This window comes from Podarcis melisellensis, assembly GCF_964234715.1.
Source record: "Podarcis melisellensis genome assembly, chromosome: 6".
NCBI lineage: Eukaryota > Metazoa > Chordata > Lepidosauria > Squamata > Lacertidae > Podarcis > Podarcis melisellensis.
This window is the reverse complement of record NC_138538.1, coordinates 83979769-84001479: the sequence shown is the minus strand read 5'-3', so window position 1 is coordinate 84001479 and position 21711 is coordinate 83979769. Positions and strand designations below refer to the sequence as shown.

General features: G+C 42.8%; 1 protein-coding gene and 1 long non-coding RNA gene across 3 annotated transcripts in view; one reads left to right on the top strand and one right to left on the bottom strand.

Annotated features, from left to right (window-relative positions):
- The window catches only part of LOC309371915, a 399586-nt gene that overhangs the window by 288881 nt on the left and 88994 nt on the right, over window positions 1-21711 (top strand). The gene's annotated exons all lie outside the window — the stretch shown is intronic.
- Window positions 1-21711, bottom strand: part of BRINP3 (BMP/retinoic acid inducible neural specific 3) — a 264203-nt gene that overhangs the window by 228511 nt on the left and 13981 nt on the right. For both annotated transcript variants that reach the window (XM_081914847.1, XM_081914848.1), the window contains exon 2: window positions 2725-3010. In XM_081914847.1, coding sequence (XP_081770973.1) covers window positions 2725-2960 — 236 coding nt within the window. In that variant the 5' untranslated portion in view covers window positions 2961-3010. The remainder of the gene's footprint in view (window positions 1-2724; window positions 3011-21711) is intronic.

Genomic DNA, 21711 nt, shown 5'->3' with positions numbered 1-21711 from the left:
ATTCTCTGAAAGAACAGATCTGGAGTATGGGATGTGTTGAAGGAAGGGTAGCAAAATCACAGCTAAGAAGCTCAAATCATATATATGACTGACACCCTTCTTTGGAAATTAAACCAATGTCCAAACTTTAACATTCAAAAACTTTACTTGCAGAAACTTATAGTTGTGGATGAATTAAAACATCAGCTTTAATAGGAGTCTCCAAAGTCTGGCCCCCAACAATGGTAACTTAAAGCAGAAAAGAAATATATATTAAACACATACACACACAAACACCATGAGGAAAGGGGAGAACTGAGCAAATTATAGGAATCAGAAATGAACAAAACAGGCCAAAAGGCGGGGCAGGTGCAACAGACCCCTAGTGTCCCTATTTTCCAGGGGTGTCCCTAATTTACAGAAACTGTCCCAGTTTCTGATTTGATCCCAGAATGTCCCGCTTTTCCTTAGGATGTTCCTATTTTCATCAGAGAAATGTTGGAGGGTACGGTGCAAGTGTAAATAATACATATACAAGGAAAACTAGCCAAGAGTTGAAGTGGGAGTTAGAACATTGCTGGAGGGAAAAACGGTGAAGTCTCGTGCTATGCCAAACTTTTCACACACTACTTTTCTGGCAGTTCAACTGGGTGTAGTGCATTGAAACCGCATGTGAAGAAAATGAAATAAATATTGGTTGTTTGTGTTGTGCTTACCTTATTAAAAGGTGGCAATGGGACATTTCCCCTTCAAAGCTCTTTTTTAAAAATCCTCACACTCATTCACTGTGAAGCTCTTCACACAAGGTCTTGCACCTTGGCAACATTTAACTAGAATCCCCATGTGACCAACTTGAAAGGGGAAAAATAACCCGCGTCCACCTTGTACCTCTATCTTCTTCCCCCTCTCCATATAGTGTTTAATCAATGTGTATAGGTTTTCCCTAGCTGCACACAAGCTTCCTGCTGTACAAATTGCCCCAAAGAGTTTCTGTGCATGTGGTCAGGTGTGCATGTAAACACATCCACGAACTGATTCTCCCTTTGGTTGCAGCTCTCTATTATTCTGGACGGTTCTGCAATTTTCAGAGGCAGCTTTTTGTGGGGTATAAGAAGCAGCAGTGATATAGACCCTAGAATGCAGAATGCAGTGTGTGGTCCTTTCAGACATGGTTAACAGTACTGAAACCAGAAGCAATGGGAATCATTCTTGTTGCCTTTTGCAATGGATATATTTCTGTTTCGTTGAGCAATATAAAAAGAAAGGGGAGTAAAATATGCTGACTCGGGCTTTATATATTATTGCTTTTATTTTCCCCTCCCCTGCCAAAATAAATAAATAGATGATTGGCATTGACAGCTGGCTTTTAAACCCCGGCTAATAGCAATCGTCTCCTCTGATCCGTTGAGCTCACCAAACACCCCCAATGCATATTTCATCATCACACTTAATGTGCAACAGACCTCACAATGCTTTGGCCTACGGCAACACAAACTAATGCAAAATTGACCTGCAACACAGTGCCCTCTGGTGCACAGAGAAGCAGCACAGGAAAATAAATATTCATAACACAAAACAAACTTCAGACCTTCTCCCCAAACCTCTTATTTAAGAACCAGCATCAATTTGCATGGAGCCACAAACAGGATGAAAAGGCAAGAGTGTGCCCCTTAGTATGGACCCTGAAAAAGCTGGAATGACAGCAAAACAATCTGAAGCAAATAAAGGACCACCTGTTCAAATGATTTCACGGCCATAAATTGGTCAAGTGACAGAAATTGCCAATCTGTTTCTTCCACGCTCTATAGTTGCAGCTCCTTATTTTGACTGGCAAAGAGGAGTCCGCCAGGGTCAATAATTAAAGACATCCCTCCTACTTGTCATAGTTTTCTCTTTTTAAAGCCCAGATCCTTTCATAGCATTTATTATTGCTAATGTATATAACACTTTTAATGTATAAAGCGTGGTTCACTATTTATATTATTCATTCTCATCAAAACAACACACAGGATGCATCATTAATATTCTCATTTTCTGAGGAGACTATGTAATTAAGGCAAACACATTAATTCTTGCTGAAGGGCCTTTTTTCTTTTTTCTTTCAGGGCTTCTGCACTTTATCAGGTGAGTGCAAGGCAGGCAGATATTCATCAGGTGATGCTTATCTGAAAGCCATTCATGTTTGTTTGTATTTGTTATGCAAATATTGGCCATAGAACCTTGGGAGTGAGGATGGGGAAATTTAACCTCATTCTCCACCACAGTCCTGACAAAAACTGTCTCTATTTACATTTCAAGGGAAGCCTCCATTGGCACCTACATTGCCATGGGCTGCAATAGAAGACCTCTGGGGTCCCTTCTAACTTGACATTTCCATGATTCTGGGAATGCTGTACATGTAAACATGCGTACTCTACCTCTGAACTGTGTCTCATTAATCTCCTGCAATTCAGGAAGAAAATGCAAGCTGAGCTAAAACCAGGAGTTAAAATTAGCTTTTCAACAAAGCTGAAAGATTTTGTCAACAGGTGGTCACCTTCAGATCTCGCTTTAATCAATCACCTCCTTTCACTTTCAATAGGCAGCACAGCTATTCCCAACATGAAACGGAACCTTGGTGTATATTTTTGGAATGAAACTAGAACTACCCATTGGTTCGCCCCATCTGTGATTTATTTTCTTTTCTTAAAGTGCACAGTTCCCAGAAGAGCACCCTCTGAAATCACCATCCCTTTTGTTTCATACCTGTAAATCTTGTATCTTGTGCTAAATCCCTGTCGGCTTCTGTCCACGAAATCTGTGTATTCCGGAGAGCGGTGGAAGGGTCCCTTATCTGAAAGGAGCCAGTCGAAGGGGCTTGTGGCATGCTGATCCGAAGCAGCAGCGACCATTAAAACCCAGCAATGAAGACTCAGGGCTATCCACTCCCATAGAGCCATCAGAGAGAACAATTCAGCACCAGCACTGCATCGCCATATCATGCTTCCGCTGGGGACTTAGAGTCTTCATTCTCTTAGCTGTCCCTTAACACCTAGACAAAGACACACAGGAAATTAGTTTAGCACACACTGGTCATTCTAGCACAGCCGGCAGAAATTATTACAGTGGTACCTTGGTTCTCAAACACAATCTGTTCCAAAAGTCCGTTCCAAAACCAAGGTGCGCTTTCCCATAGAAAGTAATGCAAAATGGATTAATCCGCCCCAGACTTTTAAAAACAACCCCTAAAACAGCAATTTAACATCTTACAAGACCGTTGATCCATAAAAGGAATGCAATAAAAAAAATGTACTGCTGTCACACAATCAGTAGCTGAACTGGGTTCCACACAGTCACAAAAACCAAACAAAAAAGCCGCAAAAACAGACAGACTTCAGTGTAACACTCAAAATGGAAGCGTCTCACTCAAAATGGAGCATGTTTGAAAAGTTTGCAAACCGGAACACTTATTTCCGGGTTTGCAGTGTTTGGGTTCCAAGTTGTTTGAGAACCAAGGCATTTGAGAACCAAGGTACCACTGTGTTGTTATTATCTCCAAGTTAAAGAAACAGCTGGCAAAGGGCATTGGGGAAAAGAGGAAAGGGTGATTCTCTTGCTTTTCCTATCTTTAACTATCCATCAACCGTGAGCATTGAGTGTGCTTATACTTGCATCCACATATGTGGTGGAATGACTGCAGGAATGTGCAGAGAGTGTGTGCATGCTATTACCTTAAGTGTCTATGACTGTTCAATTTGAAGCACTGCGGTATAGTGCTATGGTTTTCCCAGTAGTGATGTATGGAAGTGAGAGCTGGACCATAAAGAAGGCTGATCGCCGAAGAATTGATGCTTTTGAATTATGGTGCTGGAGGAGACTCTTGAGGGTCCCATGGACTGCAAGAAGATCAAACCTATCCATTCTGAAGGAAATCAGCCCTGAGTGCTCACTGGAAGGACAGATCCTGAAGCTGAGGCTCCAATACTTTGGCCACCTCATGAGAAGAGAAGACTCCCTGGAAAAAACCCTGATGTTGGGAAAGATGGAGGGCACAAAGAGAAGGGGATGACAGAGGACGAGATGGTTGGATAGTGTTCTTGAAGCTACCAGCATGAGTTTGACCAAACTGCGGGAGGCAGTGGAAGACAGAAGTGCCTGGCGTGCTCTGATCCATGGGGTCACAAAGAGTCGGACACGACTAAACAACAACAACATAGTGGTTAAAGTGTCAGAGTAGGACCTGGGAGAGCAGGGTTCAATTACCTGATCAGTTATGAAACTTCCTTATCTTGGGCCAGTCACAACAGGGATGTTGTGGGGGAATCACATGAGGAAGGGGATAACCATGGATGGCTCCTTGGAGGAAAAACGGTGTGGTATAAATACAACAAATCAGGATGCAAGAAGAAGCTGTGTTCATTTAAACTATTCAGGCAGATGAAGGCTTCTGTTTCCAAAATCCTATCCAATCTAATCTTCAATATTTGTACCATGTTTGCAATGGAGCAGGTGAAAAGCAGTATGTTGGCAACATATTTTTAATGTGAATTTTTGCAGCACACCGATATGAAATGGCTTGGAATGTGTTGAGGGGCTATAAAACATCAAAAGTGATACCATTAAAAATAAAACCTGATCTTTTTTTTTTTTTTTTAAAAAAAAAGGCTTGGATAATTAAAATGGGTATATAATTTTAGAAGGATTAAGTTTTCAGATTAGGAATGGGCTCCACCGCCATGAAGCTAACATGAATACATTAGCAGAGGATGTATTCTTGGTTGAGATTTCTTATCAGTTTTCTAAGGAGCCATTAAACTGTAACTGAAGGCCAAATGTTTTACATCCTTTGGAAGCGTGTAGCTTATACACATGGTGAGAGTGAACTTCATATTCACGTACACTTAATTGTTACGTATATGAACTATTCAATGTGAACAAGGACCTATATGCCTCTAAACACTTACACCAGGCTTCCTCAAACTCGGCCCTTCAGATGTTTTGAGACTACATTTCCCATCATCATTGACCACTAGTCCTGCTAGCTAGGAATCATGGGAGTTGAGGAAGCCTGGCTTACACAAACACAGGATTCATCCATCACCCCTTCATACTGTTGGGTTTTTTTTCCTGTGTGGCGGATGCTCACACTAGGTCTCCATTAGGACCTGGCCTAGATGCTGCTGCAACTGCCATGGAAAATGTAGTTCCATTGGTTCCTGACTAGGTTTTGGGAACTACATTTCCCATGGTACCTGTTGTTCTGGAGTCTGCTGCACAGGCTTCAGAAAAGTATCAAAGCTTCAACAGAGTCTCCCTGTGAACCTTTCCTATTATGACCACTGCTGAGAGCTGAGGGAGCTGTGGGGTGGAGAAAAGGAGTAGTTGTGGTAACATTGCAGGCCATTACAGTGGTACCTCAGGTTACAGATGCTTCAGGTTACAGACTCAGAAATAGTACCTCGGGTTAAGAACTTTGCTTCAGGATGAGAACAGAAATTGCGCTGCGGCCGCCGTGGGAGGCCCCATTAGCTAAAGTGGTATCTCAGGTTAAGAACAGTTTCAGGTTAAGAATGAACCTCCAGAACAAATTAAGTTATTAACCGGAGGTACCACTGTATAAGCCAGACCCAAACTCAGGAGGAATATATTACTGATGATGATGTAGTATGTAGTCTCTGGGCGGCTCCCGACAGAATATTAAAAACAAAATAAAACATCAAACATTAAAAACTTCCATAAACAGAGCTGCCTTCAGATGTCTTCTAAAAGTCAGACACCGGTAGTTGTTTATTTCTTTGACATCTGATGGGAGGGCGTGTATGGGTGGGGATGGTGGAGAATTCAAAACGTATGAAGATATTTTCTGACACACATTTTGTTATGCTATTCCTTCCATGCCCAGCCTTTAATAATAATAATAATAATAATAATAAGAAGAAGAAGAAGAAGAAGAAGAAGAAGAAGAAGAAGAAGAGGAGTTTGGATTTGATATCCCGCTTTATCACTACCCTAAGGAGTCTCAAAGCGGCTAACAACCTCCTTTCCCTTCCTCCCCCACAACAAACACTCTGTGAGGTGAGTGGGGCTGAGAGACTTCAGAGAAGTGTGACTAGCCCAAGGTCACCCAGCAGCTGCATGTGGAGGAGCGGAGACGCGAACCCGGTTCACCAGATTACAAGTCTAACGCTCTTAACCACTAAACCACACTGGCTCCCTTTTAAGCTTTTAAGTGGCAGCCCATTTTTTTTTTAAAGTTCAATAGAAATAAATGCTAAAAGAGCTTGGACTGACACAACAGATGGCATGATTGCTTGATATAATGATTTGGCGAATCCTCCTCATTTGTCAAAAAACTGTACACAGCTACCTAGTAAAACATGGAATGCTTGCTATTCAGCCGGTTTCATACATGTCCCAAAGCTAGCCAGTATATTGGGGCAAACTTGTCAGGGCTGTCAAGACAATATATTGCAACATGCTAGATAGGAAATTCTGATCCAAAACAAGGAATGATAATAGATACAGTGTTTGTCTCTGACATGCATTTGAAATAGCAAAACCAAAAGAGATACAAATAACCCATACGTTGCAATGTAAATAAGCATGGGGAGATTTGCAAAGGTTAAGAAAGAATAGGCATTCTGCACTAGTGGAATCCTATCTAAAATCATCAGTGACTGATTTAACAGAGGTAGACATTCCTAGCAAGATTTTTGCCCAAATGTAAAATGGTGCTGTGCTTCATACATCACCACCATATCTAATCCATATCCAATGTGTGCTTGGGATATAAGCAAAGTGCATGCTCCCTATGCATGTTTACTCAGGTGTAAGTCCTTCTTCGATTCAATGGAACTTACCTTCTGGTAAGTGAATCTAACCAGCTTAAGAAAATAGTTGTAATTTATCAGAAAAATTAATTTAAAATATGGTTTACAAAAATAGAAAATAGTGGTAGAACAGGTGATGTAGTATTTGCACAGACTTCACTTTAAGATTGCAGTGTTGGGTATTCTTACACTGGAATAAGTTGCACTGAATTCAATGAGATTTACCGCTCAGTAGACATGCTTTGGTTTGCACACTGCAATTTTAAACAAAGTATGTTGGTGTGTGGAGAATAAAGACTCTATGTATGGTAGTCAAGGTGCTAACATAATACCTTCTGGAAAGTCATTTGTGAGATTTAGGAAATTGCAGGTTATAGATCAGAAACTTTTCATCAAAGCCATTTGATTCCATTTTCTAGAGCAAGGACAGCTAAGTTTGGGCTCTCTGGATTTGGTGGGACTACAATTCCCATCACCCTTGATCACTGGATGTAAGGCTGATAGCAGCTGGTGTTCAGCTACATGTGGAAGGCAATAGGCTACCAACTCTGGTATAGAGGCATGGTAGAAGCCTGTTTGATATTTTCCACCATCATTTCAGATCATTTTATACTATTTTTAATGGTTGATTCTGTAAGGTGAAGTGACCTTTTCCAGGTAGTGGTACGTTGGAGCCAGATGAAGGCAAGAACTGGTGTCTTAAAGCTGAAGCAATGCTTTAAAATATTGGCCTTAAAACAGGGGTCTCCACCTCAGGCAGCAAAGCATTCTGGACTGGCACTGTCTTTTCTTCACTACCTTCGTCTTTCTCTTCATCTTCCCTTTCAGCTTCTTACACTTCATAATCTGACTCCTTAATATCCCCTTCTTTCTCAACACTTTCCTCTCTACAGGCCACACCGTGAGTATCAATTGCCTAATTAAATCTAAGATTACCATCTATGTTTCCTACCTGCCCCTTAACCTTCCTTACTGCTCGAATTAGATTCTACTTGAGTCACCTTTTCTGCCCATGCATTCACATTTTAAAACACAGCTTTTAATTTGGGCCTCTCTTTTTTTGCAAACCCTTCATCTCTATTTCCTTCGATCCCCCATGTAATCTCTTCAAATCTCACCCTCTGCAGTTTTACTTCCTGTTTGATTCTCAATTCTATGAGGATCAGTATGGTTGGCTGCCTCCTACAAGTTACCGTATTTTTTGCTCTTTAAGACTCACTTTTTCCCTCCTAAAAAGTAAGGGGAAATGTGTCTGCATCTTATGGAGTGAACGCAGGCTGCGCAGCTATCCCAGAAGCCAGAACAGCAAGAGGGATTGCTGCTTTCACCGCGCAGCGATCCCTCTTGCTGTTCTGGCTTCTGAGATTCAGAATATATTTTTTCTTGTTTTCCTCCTCCAAAAACTAGGTGCGTCTTGTGGTCTGGTGCGTCTTATAGAGCGGAAAATATGGTACCTATGTAGCCAAAAAGAAGCCCCAGATGTGTCTTGGCTTGGTCTAAATCAGGGGTAGGCAACCTAAGGTCCATGGGCCACAAGCGGCCCCCGGGGGTCATTTAACTGGCCCACGAGCCACCCCTGAACTGAGCTGCCCGCTCGGCAAGTCCCCGTGCGCTGTGCTAAACTGGCGTAACGCGGCACGGGGACTCCCTTCTGCAGTGCCAAAAATCCCATCTGCGCACAATCCGGCCCATGGAGCCCTTCTAATACCCTGGCTCTCCAAAGTCAGCAGTGATAGAAAGGCAGCTGTAAGAATGGTCGCTCCCCACATTAAATAGGGGGCGCCCTTTGCGTGGTCATGAGCAGCCCCCTGGACCCTATGCGGCACCATTAGCACAGGCTTGGCTTCGCCTTCCCCAGATGGGATACCTGGAGGTCTCCGCCTACCTCAGCCAGTTGACCAATCCTGCCTGGGGAGGCATTGCCAAGTTGATCAGGCAAGGTAGGGGGAGGGACCACCCTGCCCAAACAATAGGGGGAGGATCTTACCTGCAAAGCAGTTGGCTCCAGAGCTTCTCCTACCCTACCCACCCTCAGTTAAGACTTCTTTTGCAAGTTAACCTTTTCTCCACAGGTACGTGGGTGCTGCTACGTCAAGGTCGCTGTTGAAGGTCCGGAAAGGAATTCTCCTGCATTGGCAGGTTTGCCTTTCCCGTAGCAAAACATCACAACTTTGGCAGTATCAGGCCTTGGGCGGAAACCTTCAGTCTATCTTCCCTAAATGGGGGTGGCGTGTAGCGGTGATTAACGCCACCTTCTCTTTGCACCAGCGATACCAGGCTTCCCCGTTAAAGGGGTTGCTTGAGGGGAGGCTTTGGCCGTACATCAAGGGGTTGGCATTGCTCTCCCCTGTGACAGCGACATAATGGGGGTGGGCTCTCTACTTGAGCATATGTTCTCCAGAGCCAGCCCATCCCCCCCACACTCTGGATAACCCTGATGTTCCCCAGATCCCTGGTGGGGGACTGGGAGGGCTAAACGCCCAATGCCTGAGCCAAGGTCTACTCACATCTGAAACATAATAAAGTTATGGCCAATTTTAATCTCATAGCATGTTGTCTTGAGTCGTTATTCCACATGGGGCTGCCCAGGGTTTGGGGGACTCCGCCTGTCCACGCAATAAACTCAAGTTAAGAATGTAACAAGCCATTGTAATGTAGTTGCATCGAGAAACACAAATTTTCCTTGGTATAATAAAAAAATGCAGTGGTTAACTTGAAACTGGAACAGCATGCCATTTATTTAATGAAGTCTTGCCGTGTGATAGCCTTTTCTCTAGTGAATCTATTGATGAAGAAAAACTTCCCACTAATTCACACCTAAATAGGGCACTACCAATTATAATCATTTGTATCAGGCTCCTGCTGGGAACTTGAACTTGACAATGAATGCCACTTTTATCTACGCACATTCCCGACACAAAAATATTCAAGATATAGTAGCTTTAGGTCTCCTGACTATTGCTCCATTATAGACAGGACAAAACAAAAACCCACTAGAGTTCAATAAATAGGATTATTGCACTTCCTCTGGGCAGGATATTCATAATATTAAAAAATCATGGGGATAAAATATAAGTGGATTGACTGCAGGAAACTGATTGACCCAGGCAGGGCTCCATAATACATAATGAACAAGACTCATCATAAAATCTGAATACATTTGTGGTGTTCTGGAAATGCAGCAGGAGGAACAGTTAAGCTTTTTTTGCTGCCTAAGGAACAAAGAATAACTATTAATAATTTTGCTCAGGCCTTCCAGCTTCAGCGGTTCTCAGAGTTTCTATCTTCAGGGAACATTTTCTTCTGCTGAGCCACCTCCAGCACATTTTCATGCCAGATCTGGTTGTAGCTGTTGGATCTCACCATTGCTTTGTGTAAAGGAAGAACATAGCCTAGAACACAACTAATGGCCCCCTGTGACTGCACACTGTAAAATAAGATTTAAATAACAACAACAACAGTTTGAAAGCACACCAGTGCAAGTAGATAAATAGGTACCACTGCGGCAGGAAGGTAAATGGCATTTCTGTGTGCTCTGGTTTCCATCACGGTGTTCCATTGCACCAGAAGTGGTTTAGTCATGCTGTCCAAATGACCCGGAAAGCTGTCTGTGGAGAAACGCCAGCTCCCTCAGCCTGAAAGTGAGATGAGCGCCACAACCCCATAGTCCCCTTTGACTGGACTTAACCATCCAGGGGTCCTTTACCTTTTTACCTAGTAATTATTACCTGCCCTTCGCCCTTGTCAGCCATTACTAATCTTCTCTCTGAGGAACCCCTGATAAGATTTTAAATCTAAGAAAACATAGGATTCCCTGGAACACAGTTAGGGTTGCCATATTTCAAAAAGTAAAAACCAGGAGACCCCCAAAATTATATTATACACACCCGTCCTCAAAACTGTAATTTTTTTAATTTATGGAAAAAAATCTGAACATATGGCAGCCCTAACATATGTTTAATTCCTTTGAATTGCACTGATTTTTCTTTATCATACAACATAACATTCTGGAAATGTTTGACTCTGGTATCCCTAAGGAAGTGTCGCAAATAACTATGGAAGAATTGCAAATGCAGCACCATAGCAGTCAGCTGAGGCAAAAATAAACACCTTAAATGTGTTTTTAAAAAATGCATTTGTGGCAAAGCATTTGCTGTTCTTCTCGGCCTGCTTTGCCTTTCATTCATTTGTGCTCTGGTGAGGAATGTTATGCATAGCTGTCAGCTGTCCCTTATTTGGCAGGAAACTCCTTATCCCAGCGGCGTTTCCCGCTGCTGTCCCGTATTGATGATGTCCCTTAAATTTCCCAGGTTTCAAAGGAAGCAGCTCCTCTCCCTCCCTCCCTGCCGGCCAGGGAGGAGGGAGGCTCCAACTGTGTTGCTCACCCAACAAGGAGTCTAAGAACGACTGGGGGGTGGAGCTTGCATGCCTTGTGCCGATCAAATCGGCCGCGCTGCCTGGGGACTCGCCTTTGCTTAGCACTTCCCTGCAGAGAGGTGACGGTGGTTTTCCTTGCTGCATCCCCTTTGCTGGGTTGCTGCACTGTGGGAACCACCACTTGAGGTTTCGTTTGGCTGGTGGATGACTAAAATCCCTTATTTTGGCTGCTGATCCCTTATTTTCAAGGCTGCTGGTCCCTTATTTTCAAATCTGTAAGTTGACAGCTATGATGTTATGCGCCTCCACCTAACCTGGTGACCTCCAGGTGTTTGGACTGCAACTCCTATCAGTTCCAGCCAGCACAGACATGGTAGCTGGGGCGGAGGGAAGTTGCAGTTCAATGCTTCTGGTGGGCACCAGACTGATGATGGCTGACGTATGTTTTATTGGAATTGCCCACCGTAAAGGGGGGGGGGGAATCATCTATATAAAACCAGTCAGACAACCCCTGCATGTGTGATATGAAGTAGTAGTAGTAGTAGTAGTAATTAATTATTATTATTATTATTATTATTATTATTATTATTATTATTATTATTATTATTTGTATCCCGCCCATCTGGCTGGACTTCCCCAGCCACTCTGGGCGGCTTCCAACAAAGATTAAAAATACATTAAAATGTCACACATTTAAAAATTCCCTAAACAGGGCTGCCTTCAGATGTCTTCTAAATGTCAGGTAGTTATTTATCTCTTTGACATCTGATGGGAGGGCGTTCCACAGGGCGGGCACCACTTCTGAGAAGGCCCTCTGCTTGGTTCCCTGTAGCTTTGTTTCTCACACTGAGGGAACTGCCAGAAGGCCCTTGGAGCTGGATCTCAATGCCTGGGCTGAATGATGGGGGTGGAGACGCTCCTTCAAGTATAGCCCCTGAGTAGACCCTACCCCACACCTACAACTATAGATGTGTTGGTCTTTAAGCTGCCACGGGACTTTTTGGCTTTTCTGACACATTGAAAGTGTAAGGACTCCATTGTAGCCAAAATTAGACTGGTGTGGACCTTATAGACCTGGTTCTGGCAACTGCTGGATTCAGGAAAGTGGTTGTTTACAGCCTCTTGAAATTAAGGCTGGAAAATTGCAAAAACTCTGTACATGTGCCTTTTGATTATTGGGTTGCCCTTATAACTTGGAAGGTATAGCTTTCCCTTTCCCCACAAGCCACATAATTAGGATACATCCCAAAGAGGTATTATTTTCCATTGGAGCTACGCTTTTGCTAATAGGAAAATCTAGATGCATTACATACTGGCAGAGCATCGAAACCTGAAATTTTATGGTTGCTTTCACTGGGAAATGTGCCTCAGACATGAAACACTGAACTTTTAAAATTAACTTTTCATGAAAAGATCATGTCACTTTCTAAATTACAAGAGTGCAATAATAGGCAGAGTTTACTCTTCTGTGCGCTTATTGACTCAAAATGTTCCAGGCCATTAAATTATAATGATGACTAATGGGTCTCTCCTGTTTTAGTTCAAATCCATAGAGTTAACACAAGAAAATTGATTAGTGTGGGTATGCAGCATTTTCTCATATCTTTCTTTCCTGGACCTTGAAATGAGTGGTGTCAAATAGTGCAGGCTTGGCTGTAACCTGGTAGAATCTAGTACTATATGGTGCATAATAAATCAAATATCCAGATGGCTTTTGTCCAAATAAGTAGATAAATGAGTAGAAAAAAGATAGCATAAATTAAAAAGGTGGTATCATACGTAAAACTATTAATTATAAAAGAATGTGGTGCAGGACCCTTTGGACTTAGTGTTAATGGTCATTCAAAATGCTATTGAAAACACTATACTTTATATATATATATATATATGAAAAACAACCAGGATATCCACTTGATTATAATTTCCCTCAAAAGGTTTGAGTTTAAATCCATGTTACCCAAATCTTTAATTTTCCAAGTCCTATTTGCTGTGCAAGTCTACTAAAAATAAAATATACTGAGTTATAGACAACCAAGCCATACTCAGAGTCGGATAAATTTGTGTAGAAATTTACTTTGTGATCTTCTCTCTATAAAGTTGCACTCATCAAGTGATGAAAAGCACATATGAATTGAGTCAGTGCTTTTTTTTCTTGGGTGGCACAGGACTCATACACCTGAACATTTTGTGAATCTTTGTCCATTTGTCCATTTACTGTATTTATTTTCCCCAATTTGAACTATAAAATGGTGGTTTTCTTGAGTCTAAATGAGAGTACCCCTAAAAAAAACACTGAGTTGAGTCATACTCAGAGTTGCAAAAATCCTACCAGAATAATATAGGTTCTTGCCTATGCATGTATACTAAACTATCCACACATCAAAATATGACTCCGTGAGTATCAAAATGTTGACAGGTTTGCTCCATTCATTCCCTGCTTATGGGTTGCTTTCAAGCATCTAGCTCATGGGTAGGCAAACTAAGGCCCGAGGGCCAGATCCGGCCCAATCGCCTTCTAAATCTGGCCCGTGGACGGTCCAGGAATCAGTGTGTTTTTACATGAGTAGAATGTGTGCTTTTATTTAAAATGCATCTCTGGGTTATTTGTGGGGCATAGGAATTTGTTCATTTCCCCCCCTTCAAAATATAGTCTGGCCCCCCACAAGGTCTGAGGGACAGTGGACCAGCCCCCTGCTGAAAAGGTTTGCTGATCCCTGCTGCTTGGCCATTTCTAGAACCAGGTTCCCAAACTAGATTGATACTTTTTGCTTCCTTTAGAATTTCTCAGAATCTTCTCCTTCGCAGCCATCTTTTAAATCACCTCTAAAGGCATTTATTATGTAAACCCTTAAGCATTCTGTCAGACCCCCCACTGCCCTTATTTCCCAGGGAAAGTCCCAGATTTACAGAAGCCATCCCAGTTTCCGATTTATCCTACTGGTCTTTAAAAAGGTAAAGGACCCCTGACAGTTAAGTCAAGTCACAGACGACTCTGGGGTTGCGGCGCTCATTTTGCTTTACAGGCCAAGGGAGCCGGCGTTTGTCCGCAGATAGTTTTTCCTGGTCATGTGGCCAGCATGACTAAGCCGCTTCTGGCAAAGTCAGAGCAGCGCACAGAAACACCGTTTACCTTCCTGCTAGAGGGTGCCTATTTATCTACTTGCACTTTGACGTGCTTTCGAACTGCTAGCTTGGCAGGAGCAGGAACCGAGCAATGGGAGCTCACCCCGTCGTGGGGATTCAAACCGCTGACCTTCGGATCAGAAAGCCCGAGGCTCAGTGGTTTAGACCACGGTGCCACTGCCTCCCTTTAGGGTGTCCCTATTTTCATAAGAAAAAAGTTGGAGGGTATGGGGTTATGAAACTCCCAAGCCAAGGAGATTAACTATACAACTTTTAGAAGACATCTGTATAGGGAAGTTTTAAAATATTTAATGTTTTATTATGTTTTTATATATGTTGGAAGCTGCCCAGAGTGGCTGGGACAACCCAGTTTGATGGGTTGGGTACAAGTAATAAAATTATTGTTACTATAGAATAGGATGCCCCTATTTTCACCTAAGAAATGTTGGAGGGTATGCTCTATGTTTCTGTGCTCCCCCCTTAAATAAACCATTCTTGGGAATTAATTTATTAATGTCAGCAACATGCTTTCCATTTGTGGGTTTAGTGAAGCTTTTAAAATGTTGTTTTTATCGGGTTCCAGAGGTAGAAGATGACTTTCCTCCTCTTTCTTCTTTTTTTAAAAAATCTGCCTCTGGTGATTGAGAGGCAAACCCAGGGGGATAAATCTTCTCAGCTTTAGATAAAAGAGAGGTTTGCTAAAGTGTGAGCAATGTTCCCGAAGTAATGAAGAGTGAAAATAATGGCATTGCAGGCCTTCTCTTGCTTTAGGAAGGAAGCCAAGTCAGCCACACACTCTTATCAAGTGTAACAAGATTAGTTTTTGCAGAGCAGTTGTTAAAATCCCTAGAAGCCCATACTGTACTAGCATCCTTCAGCAAGACCAGTGCCTCCTATTTCTTCTCATGCATGAACATAACAAATCCTTATTTACAGCTTACCTGCTCTTGTGAAAACTTGTCTCTCGCCCCTTGCTAATAAGCCATTGTCTGTTTCAAAGTTTTGTCGCACTATTTGGAGGGCTGTGTGTGTTGCAATAGAGAGCCAGAACTGGCCTTCAGTTGGGGAAGGGGCAAAATTTGATTCAGCTCTCATTTGAAAGTGCATCTACCTGATTCACACTGTCCGACACAATATGAGAACCAAAACAGAGTCCCTAATTGAAATTCATACTTCTCCGAATTTTGCAATGCAATTATCCAGCCAAATAATATGTCTAAAATGCATCTGATGGGGTGAGGTGTGCATAAAATATATGTATTTGTGAAACTAGAATTTAAAAAATGCATTACATTAGAAAAAATAGCTTTGCAAAAATGCATACATTAGGGGAAATGGCATGGAAACAGCTATAGATTTGGAGAAATTTGCACTGAAATTCTGATGAATTTCCATGAGGATTTTTTCTTTTTTAATGCTAACTGATGTGGAAATGTGGAGAAGTGAACTTAAGGTTGGAAAAAATATGAGAAACTGAGAGAAACCAGAACTGACAGAATCACCCACCTTGGGCTTCCAGAAAGAAGAGACCTCAAGTCTTATGGATGAATATAAATTATTTTAGTATAATTATAATTGAGGCCTAAATACACCTGAACAGTAACAACAACAGGGCGTTCTCTTTTCCTTCTTGTGGAAGTAAGGTAGCCCATCCTACAGTTAACTTTTCACTCAGCCCCAAAGGCCAAATACACTTTGCTACTGTATGGAACTGTCCTGACAAGTTTTCCTATGCATCAAGTTGTTGTTGAGTTATTGTTTTGCAGCCTTAGAAATTTCTTAGATGTTCTGTCAAAAGCAGGAACTTCCAAAAAACTGCCTTGAAATGGGCTTTAGACAAAATGTAGGCTGCAATCCTGAGCACATTTGCTTTTTGTATCTTTTTAAATCATACCTTACCCTTCCCCCCAAAGAAGTCCAGGGCAGCAAATGACAAGAAATAAAACAACTGAAACACCTTAAAAATGAGACATTAAAAAAAACAACACAATTCCAGGACAGGTGCAGACTGGGAGAGATCTCAACTTAAAAGACTTGCTGAAATAGGAAGGGCTTCAGCAGGCACCAGAGAGACAATTGTGATGGCACCTATCTAATAGTCAAGGGGAGCAAATTCCAAAGGGTAGGTAAAAAGCCAAAGGGACCCCTGACCATTAAGTCCAGTCACGGACAACTCTGGAGTTGTGGTGCTCATCTCGCTTTACTGGCCGAGGGAGCTGGCGTTTGTCCACAGACAGCTTCCAGGTCATGTGGCCAGCATGACTAAGCCGCTTCTGGCAAAACCAGAGCAGTGCACAGAAACGCCGTTTACCTTCCCGCCAGAGCGGTACCTATTTATCTACTTGCACTTTGATGTACTTTTGAACTGCTAGGTTGGCAGGAGCAGGGACTGAACAATGGGAGCTCACCCCGTCACAGGGATTCGAACCGCCAACCTTCTAATCGGCAAGCCCTAGGGCTCAGACCTCTGTTGTGTGGAATAGACCTCCTGATAAGATGGTATCATCAGAAGGCCCTCCACTTCAGAACGCAGTGATTGCATAATGGATCCCACAGCTGGTTCTTCCCTGGTCTCCTCGCTGGCCCAAGGGGGACTAATTTAGCCAGCTAGGCCTGGTGATGATCTAATGTTTATTGGATGGATTTTCCCCTTAAATTGATTTTTGATTCTTGATTTTATTGTTATTTACGCTTTATACTGTATTTTATGCTGGGTTTTTTTTTTGTAGCATCAATTAAGTGTTTTAAATTTGTTGTTAGCTGCCCTGAGCCAGGTTTCCTGAACCGGGAAGGGCGGAATATAAATAAAAAATTATTATTATTATTATTATTATTATTATTATTATTATTATTATTATTTTATTCTACTCCTGAGGTGTATATGACTTTATACACCTTGAACTTAGCCCAATAGCTAATTGGTAACCAGTTATTTGGGAGTTAGCAACATAGAGCGGCTCTAACTAATGAGTAAATATGCATAGGGTTGCACCAGGGCAGGCCCAAGATATTTTGGCACCTGAGGCGAACCACAAAATGGCACCCATTAGAAACAAGGGGAAAGAAAGATCTATATTGGGATCTGCTGCCCCCGTGGATCTTGCCACCTGAGGTGGTTCCCTCACTTTGCCTCATGGGTGGGCTGGCCCTGGGTTACACTAACACACAATATCACTAGTAATATCAAAACTCTGTTTGCTTCCTTCAAGCTTCCTAATAATCGTCCTCAGAGCAGGAATCTGCAAATTCACATAAGAAAGGTGGTTTTAAGTGATCTTCACCTGCACAGGATGTGAGGATAGCTACTAGTTTAAATTGCATTTTTTAAAAAAAAAAACCTTGAGACAACTTCATAGAAGAAGAACGCCATATGCCATGATAGGGATGTCACTCAATCAAAGACATATTAGCCATGAGCACTTCCATATTCAAAGGAAACACATTCCTGAATACCACATGTTATGGACAAAAATCAAAGAAAGAATGTTGTCATTATGGGACATTATTGAAGTCAAACCAACAATTCATGCTTTGCCCGGTGGGCACATGAAGGGGCTAAGGCTCACAGAACTTTCTTGTAAAATTTGCTAGAGAGGACTCTGAGATCACTACCTTTGTCTATCTTGACAGGAAGCTGTAACACTACATCCTTCTTTCCTTCCTGCCTGGACAGCCTCCTCTTTCTCCACAGCACTTCCAAGATGCCCACACAGACATGCAGAGTTCAGACACCGTTCTTGAATTAACATTTTGTACTTTTGTAACTTACACAGTAGTTATAAACCTGTCTTTCATTTTGCTCCTGTAACTGATGCTTCAAGACCAAGATTATGTGAGTATATACTACTTTTATTACTTCACAAAACAACGTGTGTATGATTGTTGTTTTTAAGGGGGTAATACCAGGAAAATCCAATCTGCTTCAAAGCATCCTGGATTATATTTTCTAGGAGGTTAAATCAACCTTGCATTAGCTTCCAAATTTAAGCTGCAAAGGACCATTAAAGCTAGGGCATGCAACTGTACTACTTTTGGTTCTCTGGGTTTAATCATTCATAAAGAATATACATTCATCGAATGCTTGTTATATTACAGTCACTTGAGTGACTGAGAAGACCGAGGTTAGACTCTTGCTTCATGAGCAATTTTGCACAAATCCCAGTTGTCCTTATCTCTTAAAGGTTAACTTGTATCCCACAAATTGCAATCTCAAACACATTTGCCTTAAGTGAAATCAATGGTATACAAATGAATGACGTCCCCTGGAGTTATAACTTGCTGGTTACTTACACTTTTGCCTGTCAAAAACTCATCTGAGGAGCCTACATTTAGTCAGATCTGTGGCTAGTTTCATGGTATTGTTATGAGAATTATAAGGTCTAAGATAATAGAAATTAAATAGATAGGTCTAGGATAATAGAAATTAAATAGAAATTAAAATAAATGTTCATAAATGTACCAAACGCATACATAAATATATGAACCACAGGTCTGAAACAGTACAGAAAAACAGTCCTGAAACCATTTTGACTTTCCCAAACTGACCTCAAATGTTTCTCTGCAAGGAGGAAGGAAATGGAAAAACCTCCCCATTGTCTCTTTGCTCACAAATCCTGTCTTAAGGGCAAATCTGTGTGTGAATAGGGTGAGCCTGTGACCTGGATTCAGGAACTGAGTATTTACCATCACAAAAGAATGGCCAGGTTGCCCAAGCTAAAAGCAATCAGTGACCATTATCAGGTATCCTGGCAGACAGGTTTCCGCTGTAGACCGCCCCTTCAGTGATGTATGTATCCATTCACTGAAAGTATCCATTCTTAAGGAAATCAGCCCTGAGTGCTCACTGGAAGGACAGGTCGTGAAGCTGAGGCTCCAATACTTTGGCCACCTCGTGAGAAGAGAAGACTCCCTGGAAAAGACCCTGATGTTGGGAAAGATTGAGGGCACAAGAAGAAGGGGAAGACAGAGGACGAGATGGTTGGACAGTGTTCTCGAAGCTACAAACATGCGTCTGACCAAACTGTGGAAGACAGGAGTGCCTGGCGTGCTCTGGTCCATGGGGTCATGAAGAGTCGGACACGACTAAACAACTAAACAACAACAACATATAAGAGCTTGCACACCAATATTCTGGGTTCCTCCTCCCTCCCTGTGTGGGGTGAGTGGGGGACCCTCTAGCAACAGTTTAATAAAGATCACGCTTACAAGCCGCTTTGCTTCTCAATATTCCCTGGTTGGCCTCTGTTATTTTCTCCTACTGATAGAGAAACCTATATAAGGATTCTATATGGGCTCTTGGGAACCCCATAAGGGAAAAGGAACAAGTTTTTTTTTCTTATAAAAGTATGAAAAATAATGAAAAATTATAGCCCTAGCATTCAACCAGTACAGCTTGCTTCTAGTACCCATTGACAGGCTGCTCAATTTTTTCCCTTGCCTCATAAAATGGAAACAATGTTCATTTAACTATTTTGCAAAGCCATGCTGGCATACAAATGAAAGGGACACATCTTATGAACTGTATGCCACTATTCTGGGATAGGCCAGATCTTACCCCACCACAAGCTGTGCTGTCTGGCCCCTGGAAGTCCTTCCAAAATTCAGTACAAGTACAATAAAATGTTTGGTCACAGTATTGATCTTCCCAAGCTGTTAGAGAGATAGGCATATGGAAAGATTGATAGATAGCGTTCGTAACCCTTTAAGGTCACTTGCATCTTTTTCGGATTTTGGACATAATATTCATATAGTACAGTGATGGCGAACCTTTTATAGACCAACCCAACCCCAAACCCACTTATTTATCGCAAAGTGCCAACCCTGCAATTTAACCTGAATACTGAGGTTTTAGTTTAGAAAACAACAACTCACACATAGACATATTTTGTCTTAAAAGAAAAACATAGCAATAGAGCTTTCAGTGATACAAACAACTTGTAAAAGTTTGCATTAAGATGATCCAAACTAAGTAAGGAAAGCAATTCCCAAGTGCCTTCGTTGACTTAAAGTTATTTGGAAGAGAATTCCACACTTAAGGATTCTCTGCTTCTAAGCTCCAGCCTGAGTGAGCAAGTGTTTTTGGCGTGGCCCTCTGAACACGTGCAGAGCGGAGGGCCCCCCCATCATGTCACCATTTCCTGAAAGGGCCCTGGGGGCTGCCCCACATGCTAGCCCTGCTCCCTCGCCCAGCCCTGACCAGCCCCTATGCAGGGTGTCCAGCATGGCCGGAGGGTGTGTAAAGCCTCAACCTCGCAGGAGGAGGAGGAAGGCAGCTGCTCAGAACTCTCAGCAGCCCACCAATGTGGCAGCACGCCTCTGAGCACATGCAGAGCGCTGTGTTCCACCCACAGTGGAAGCTCACCAAGGGAAAACGCACAACGCACACCCTGGGGGTTGTGGCTCTGTTTTGCACCCTCCAATGCCCCATCCGAGGCGCTTCTACTCAGACACAAGTCCCAGGATCCAAACCCAGCTTCTGAAAACAACATGAGTGCCTGCTTGGGGATAGCATCACATACCCGAATGGGACCAATGCCCCACCCAGCCCTTCCCTTTGTGCCTCCCTGGCCATGAGTGCACCTTCTCAGTCTGGGCATCCCACGCTGAGCGGCTGAGCAAAAGGAGCCCTAAAGGCACTACAGCAGACGGGCCAGTTTGGGGATTTTGGCTCTTTCCTATCCTGCTTGTGTGGCATCTGAAACTGAGAGCCCAGTATAATAATTGCAACCCACTCACACAAAATACTAATTGCTACAATATCCTCAGCGCAATTGGGTGCAATGAACTTCGGTCAAAGAATCGGCTCCCTGATGGGCATCACATCCCGCTCCTGCTGCACTGTTTCCTGCCGTGTACATGGTGCTCCAGCTGCCCAAGTTGAGCTGAGGACTCGGCGCACTGCCCTCACCTTCTGCCGGCTGTGTGCTGGGGTGATGGTGTGCGTGCGTACCCACAGAGAGGGCTCCGAGTGCCCCCTCTGGCATGCGAGCCATAGGTTCGCCACCACTGATATAGTACATCGAGTTGCCAGGTCAAGAACATCCCAGACCTTGAGATTTCAGGCCCCAGACCTGTGATATAGGGGCAGGCCCTGGTGATGTTCTTAAGTATAACACTTTAAGCATTAACCACAGTATAACACCTGAAAAGATAGGGCAGAGGACCTTGCAACCTATGTTTATTGAGAACTGCTCAAGTCGATGGTGCAATTCCCAGGCAGTATTGCATTCATTGAAGGGATGCGGGTGGCGCTGTGGGTTAAACCACACAGCCTAGGACTTGCCGATCAGAAGGTCGGTGGTTCGAATCCCCGCAACGGGGTGAGCTCCCGTTGCTCGGTCTCTGCTCCTGCCAACCTTGCAGTTCAAAAGCACGTCAAAGTGCAAGTAGATAAATAGGTACCACTCCAGTGGGAAGGTAAACA